Raw genomic sequence first — 7,290 nt, forward strand, 5'->3', positions numbered from 1 at the left:
CTCCGTGTTTGCTCTGCATTTTCTCAGCAGGCATCCAAGTTTTGCTTAGTACCCCAGATGTTTGAATTAAGATATAGTAGTGGCACGTAGATCGCAACCCTTCCTGCAGCCTGGCAATATGTGAACCGTAGTTATCACTGGAGGATCGGCTCGTTATGGTGTAAGAGTGTGCACATGCACTGTCCTAAAGAGAGCCAGGTAGGACAGCCGTCTGCGACAACATGAATTGTACACCTCTCGCTATATTGCACTGCTTGTTTCTTCATACAAGTGTCCATACGCAGATTTACAAGCAGCCAGCATGTATTGATACAAGTGAAGGATGTTTGTTAGCTTGCTGCAAGTGTATATTCGAATTATCCTAGATATTTAGCTAAACGATTCTCTAATATGATTTGTCTTCAGATACAAAGCTCATTTGAAATATGACACACAGCAAACGCTTTGGCTGAAAGACGCCAGGCTTATAAGACTAATATATGCCCCAAGTAGACCCGAATTGGCAAAAGAAGAACAAATTCTATGTAACATTTCATGTTTTGTGCCACCCCGTCATTCCAGTGTACTGCTTGTATGTTGACGGTCCCCACATGAAGACGGGTGCTAAGCCCTGAAGCAGCAGTCAGTCATGGTACCAGTTGTAACATGCTCTTTATTATTTATAGGCATCACAAAATAGTGTACAAAAGTATATTATACATAAAAATATGTATATATCACTTTGTGTTCACAGCACCCAATACCAATGTATAACAATGTTGCACAACACACAACCTAAGAAATAAACAAGGTTACAAAGCATGCTCTTAGAACAAGTGAGCCCATAAAGCTTTCCAGCAAAACTGCTCTAATATTATTATTTCAAGTACCTTACAGGCCCGTAGGGCATTGTGCAAGGGGGGCGAAAAAAAATTTCACAACAGTGTATACACAACCAGATGAAAAAGAAAAAGTACAATGCATGGTAAATGAAATTTGAGCACATAATCGCAGTAAAGAAGAGGTGATAAAGCAATATGCAGAAATAATAAGAAATATGGCACACAGTTTAAGACTCAATAAAATAAAAAGTGCATGGGTGAGTGCACAATTCACCAAGGCTTGTTATAGCAGATATAAGGCAAACAAGATGTAACAAAAGAAATGAAACAAAATGCTTAACAGGAAATTAAGGGGAAAAATTCATAATATGAACTGACACATGCCAAACGACGACTTCCGTGAAATGTGTAATAAGTTGGTGATGGAATGTATCAGGATTAGACAGAGATGCGATGCTGTCTGGTAGGTTATTCAATAATCTGATGGCTCGTGGAAGTGCTGATTAATTAAAGCTAAAGTGTCACCGTTGCAAGGTAATGTAACATTTTCCACGGTGTTGGAAAATCAAAACACAGCTGCAGTAGTCATCTCGTAAGAAGTGATTAAATTGTAAGGGCTTGTGGGCTACTTCAAGCCCTGTGATGGCATTTCATATTGCCCATGCTTTAACAGTTTAAGGAAAATGTTACTTTACCATGCCACTTGGACAACAATCACTCACTAAAACATACTATGCAAACATCTCATTTGGAACTGGTGCTCAAAATATTTTATGACAAATGCATAAGGTAGATTGCAAGTCTTAGAAGCTACCAGTAGCGCATCCAGGATCTCTGCCAGGGGGGGGGTTGACAGTTTGCCAATACCATCTAAACAGCACCAATTTCGATTTCTTCACGGGAAATTGTAAAAAAAATGCGCTTTTTGCGAGTGTGCAGACGATTGCGCGTCTTACATCTTAGTTGCAGCACTCAAATGCGTAAGGAAAGGTAAGGGGTTAAACAAAAGGGGGGGTTAAGTCGGCCTCAGGGGGGGGTTACAACCCCCGAATCCCCCCCCGTCGGTGCGCCACTGGAAGCTACACTTGAAAGAGACAGTGGTTCAGCCATTGCAATTACTCACCATGCTCATCCTCTAAAATGAGCTTTTCTGCAACAATGACACCTTACTTGCTGTACAACTAGTCTCATACACAAAAACAGTGCTGACACAGAAGAAAAACTTCTTACAAATTGCACCATCAAAAGCTTTTCAACACAGAAAAATACAGGGTTATACGAGTAATGAGCAGGAGAAACCACACCAAATTTACAAGAACAAAAAGAGAAACCTCTGAACTACAAGTTAGCAAGGGAAAGGACTATTTGGTATAGCACACTGTTAACGATTATGTTCACTTGAGCAGCTGTTCACAACGGGCAGCTTTTAGCCAATGCAGTCATCATTAGCACACCACACAAAAGCACCTCTACAGCAAGCTATGTACAAGCTTGCATTCAAAGGACCGCTTTCATGAAAGGGGGAAAATGCTGTGGAATGGCACAGATATGGCTTTTGTGTTGTTTACAGCATATTAGACAAATTTGATAAGTGCCTTGAACAAACAAGATGCAGCAAAGGCGTTAAGAGAATGGACAACCGATATGCAGGCAGTTTTGTTAATAGCAGCCCTCTTTAAAGACATCTTTTGGGGATGCAATTTTTAGGACACACTATGCTGACTCCAAAATACTTTCACATCCCCCCCCCCACCGCCCCCCCCCAAAAAGGTGTTTCACTTCCTGTTTACGACTTGCTTCAGACTTCTGATTTCTCTTCCTCATTATTTCAAATAATAGCATTTGTTGAAGCCTGTTTATTTGAACTGCTTAAAGGAGTTTGTTCCTGCAAGGCACACACTAGAGTTTTATAAAGGGTAAACAGGTTTAGCACACCTATATATGGACAAAAAGTGTGCATGCATGAATTGTAGTAACTCTCTGAAACACAGGCACCTTAGGAAAAGCACACAGATGCTCCCAAAGTGTGCCTTTATTAAAATATTGCCAAAAGCTGACCATGCTAATATAAATAAACTACAGAGACACAGCCCCTTATTACGACATAATGGCTAACAGTGCCCTCTCATTGACTGTACAAATAAAAAAATGTCCATGATATACTGTACTATACCCAAAAAGTAATTACAATTTCTGGTTTTATTCTAGAGCAAGGCTGCACAACTCAAAACTTGCAAAGACCAAAACCAACTTTTCTCGGAGCCACACTGACTGCACTTTAGTGAAAAACATTGCACATCATGCTTGCAAAAGAGCACTTATGCTTAATGTCATCACACTTGTTGCTGTCCTCACCAAATCTTATGCGACATTAATAAATGAATACAGAAAACGGCTTTTGTTTAGAGACATTAAACAGAATATCTGCTCACAGATGCAGGTGCACCCAGAGAGATGAAGTTGGGCCTGTCTCTTTTTACAAAATTTTACAAAATGGCACTGACAGTTCAGAACTACTTTTGGTGCGTGCATGACTATGTGTTCAGAAGGATTTAACACTCACACAGTGGTTGGTAGCATGTATCGTTGCCTAGCAACAAAAGTCTGCTCATGGGGTTTAGGTTGCCACATGTTGGGCAGCTGTGTTCTATAACAAAACATATATATACCATATAACATTTTGGTTCAGCTTTTCCAAGCATTTGTGACATCCCACTACAAACTCACACAGATTCTAGAACCAAGTTTTCATGCATCGAACACAAGTAAAGAGACTGTTTGTCATTTAAGACAATGCACTTCTTGAGGCTTCTTGCGCTTACGATGCAATGTTCCACAGAAGGAACCACTTCCACAAAATGCAAAAATTTGGCTTCAGAAAGATTTGTTAACAATTCTGACTGCACTCTCAACACCTCCACACACACTTGTACCTCATAGCTACTTGCAGCTGTTGAGCTGTTATGTTCCACAAAAATTTCAATGATGCGTCCAAAAATATTGTTAGCATGTGCATAAGAGTTATTTCTTTTGGACTTATCAAGACGGGCTGTGCAGAACGTAAATGGCCCGACCATCATTTTCTGGAATTCTTTCCTGTCCTCCTTCTCAACACCTTTGCCTATCAGCAGTACAGACCCCACATGGCAAACATTTTTCCGTAGGGAGTAGCCCTTCATTAGAGTCTTAAAAGAAGACCCTAAAGTGCGATGGATATTCTGCACACACCTTGACATCCAAAGCTTTACAAGAGCTTGCAAAATCCCAAACTTGTTGGCAATCTGAAATTGCGGATACCTAGTGCCATTGACATATCGTCCAAGAGTACCATTCATTGATTCAAATGGAAAAAGGGAGTATCCCCACAAAGGACCCCAGTTTATGGCACTGTCGACAATATGCACAAGGAGGTGAGAATTATATGTCATGTACTCGACACCGTATAATTCTTCATACTCAAGAAGAAATTTCTTTATCTCTCCCTTAATTGTGGCAAGCTGCTGAACGCAGATGCAAGGACCAAGAAGGTAATGCATAATCTCCACAAACTTCAACCAATGGTTATACTGCCTCTTAGGAATGCGGCCTTTTAATACGACTGGGGAATAAAACAGCAGCCAATTCCTCCAATCGGCAGCCTTCCATTCCTTTATGTCCTTTAAGGACCTTGGCAGCCGCGAGAGCTCCCACGTGGGGGTGAGGCTCAAAAGACATTCGTCCGCCTCAGCAAGATGTTTACGCAGGTGAAATCGTCGGCACTGGCTGGACTTCAGCCACATAAACATTGTTGCCCGTACAAAACCCGAACAAACGGCATGCATGTAATCTACAACGAAGCCCTCACCAAATGGAAAAAATGAAAGAAGTGTCAGCACACTTGCACCTTTGATTCCACAACTGGGTGCCTGCATGGCCTTGGCCTTTCGAGCATGGTACAGAAAGGACTCATGTGTTCTGAGCTTGTTTGCAGATGCACTTGGAGGGTACACACGACAAAACCCATTTCCTTTCGGAACAACTTGCCCAGAGTCCTCGCACCATGCACAACCATAAGCTCCATTAAACTGCGTCATGCAAGTCAGTTCGCATCTGGCAACGGTGTCTACTGCACAAGGACAGGAAATGCTTTTGACGTGTGCGACACACCACTGCTGTCCCTCCAAACAACTCCAGTGGATGACAGCTCATTCATCGTTTTTACAAATGGGGTCAAAAAACAGTTCATTGATGGTTTACCTGTGCCGAACCACAGCCCAGCTAACAAAAGATTTTGCACACGTTGTTTGTAAGGCAGTTCATTAACCATCAAAAGAAGTGGCCACATGCTCGCATTGGAGCTTTCAAAGAGGGGCACACCATCAGTATTAAACGTTAAGGTAATGTCATTCGCAGTCACGGGCAACTTGTTGTATTGAAAGCTTTCCGTGATGTCACATACATCAAAGGAAGTGCCTGTACTATTGCGTTGGAGCTTTCCAGACTCCAGCACATCTTGAATTTGGCCTTTGAGGTCCATCACCAGAAAAAATGATGAGCTTTTCAATAAGCTGCCACTCTCATGGTTTATATTGCAGTGACTGCAGACCACATCATTTCCTGGTAATTCACCAATATACCCAGAGCACGTACTACAGTAGAAATGCTTAGCATACTGCTTTTCAGCACCAGCAAAGTGTCGAAAAAAGGTATACTTTGATGTCGGGTATTTGACACCTTCTGGCAAGTGAGCACTAAGAAGCTGCAGTAGGCTCTCGGTGGCTTCTTTTGAGCAGCCATGGCGCAAGCTGTGGGCCATGACCATTAGGAGGCTTTCGGCTTTCGTAAGCTTGGATCCCGGAAACAGGTTTTCATCCTAAGCAAAGAGAAATGGTAGTAAGCAATGGTTAAGTGTTAAGTACAACAGTACAAGTATACATTTCTAGGTAGACGCACCCTTTGTTATCAACACAATAAATTAGAAGATGCTGTCATCACAAGGGCTTCATGTGTCATTTTGTGGTACAGGCTTGATGTTGGCCAACCTGACTTCACTGGTAACCATCTTTACTGCATCATCTTAAGCTACCCCCCCCCCCCTTTACACTGCAAACCTGCCTCGAACTAATGCAGACGTTAACTCTGCATGGTGAGCACCAGACATCCACCACAGAAACCACTTTAAAAAGTCATGCTACCTGCAGCACAGTGAGTAAGTGCTTTCATGCCATAAAATGCACGCTGCAATGCACTTTTGGAGCACTGTTAAGTTTCGACACATGTTCAAAGAATATGTCTCAGCTCCCATTTACCAGCACCAGTTTTGTCGCGCAGTATATCGACAAAACAGCGTTTACATGAGCAAACTCAATTTAACAGCGTGGTTTTGTCATTAATGGAGAAAAATAACTGCTGCAAGCAATGATCGCATCGGTACGCTCTCTACTTCATTATTCTTTAACAGAAAACACTAACGCCAATAGTAGTCTTCACACTTCCATCACAATATTTTCACTATATCATAACTAGGGCACCAAGCTTCTGCAGCTACAGGAGATAATGAGCGGCAGGTGTTACGTCGGCTCAAAACAAGATGTTACAGCCACAAAAGATATTTGGAAACGACGCTTGACACCACAACGCTTACCAACTCATCCTTCCAGCCTCTCGGAAAATGCTGCTCGCCGTGGTGAGGATATACATCAGCGTCGCCTTCCGATTCGCTGTCCTCGGAGGACGAGGTCGACGAGGCTTCACTCGTGGTTTCCAAAATATGGCTGTCTTCAGTTGCACTAGCAGTTGAAGGGAACGGTGCTATGTGGCCTGTGTCAGCGTCTGCTTCGCTTTCACGCGAACTTTCTTCACTGGCATCTGCAGAACCTCGTTCCTTGTCCAACGCGGTAGACGAAGCGCCAACTGATGAACGTTTTCTGAACCTGTATTTTGAGCGTATCGGAACGTCGATGGACGGGTCCCATAAGTACTTTCCAAATTGCCTTTTGGGCGGCATCGGCCGCGAGTGACGCAGGCACAGAGCCGACGGGAGCTTGCACGATTATCTCACGACAAAATACAGCGCTCACCACAGAGTACTACAGTGAACGGCGAATGCGGAGCAGTACAATAGCAGAAGAGACCACAACTTAAATTTCGCACGTGCACACGCTGATACCAGCTGTTATGCCTCCTGGCTAGACCTAGGCTAGACCAATGCGTTGCCAGCCGGCCAGCTGCCTCGACACTAACGACTCAACACTGAAAAGTTAGATCAACGTACGCACAAGTTAAGTGTAGAAAAACGCATTTCAAAGTATTAAATATTCATGTGCCACTGACAGGGCTGCAAATATTTATTAAAGCTTGTTTCAGGATTTTGTCTTGTTGTTTTTTTTTGTCGTTTTAGACCAAACTTAGCCACATCTAAAAAGTGAGCAGGCAACATTGACACCAACTCTCTTTTTGCGTTTTTTTGTCGCCATTTTGTTAATATTTA

General features: G+C 42.7%; 1 protein-coding gene across 1 annotated transcript; it reads right to left on the minus strand.

Moving 5' to 3' along the window:
* Positions 1-4,923: 4,923 nt before the first annotated feature.
* Positions 4,924-6,973, minus strand: LOC119441576 (uncharacterized). The gene is made up of 2 exons (XM_049662793.1): positions 6,445-6,973; positions 4,924-5,673 (listed from the first exon to the last, which is right to left on the minus strand). The coding sequence occupies exons 1-2, from the start codon at positions 6,805-6,807 to the stop codon at positions 4,924-4,926; spliced, it is 1,113 nt and encodes a 370-aa protein (XP_049518750.1). The 5' UTR covers positions 6,808-6,973.
* Positions 6,974-7,290: the final 317 nt, after the last annotated feature.

The sequence above is a fragment of the Dermacentor silvarum genome, chromosome 2, assembly GCF_013339745.2.
Source record: "Dermacentor silvarum isolate Dsil-2018 chromosome 2, BIME_Dsil_1.4, whole genome shotgun sequence".
NCBI classification, from domain to species: domain Eukaryota; kingdom Metazoa; phylum Arthropoda; class Arachnida; order Ixodida; family Ixodidae; genus Dermacentor; species Dermacentor silvarum.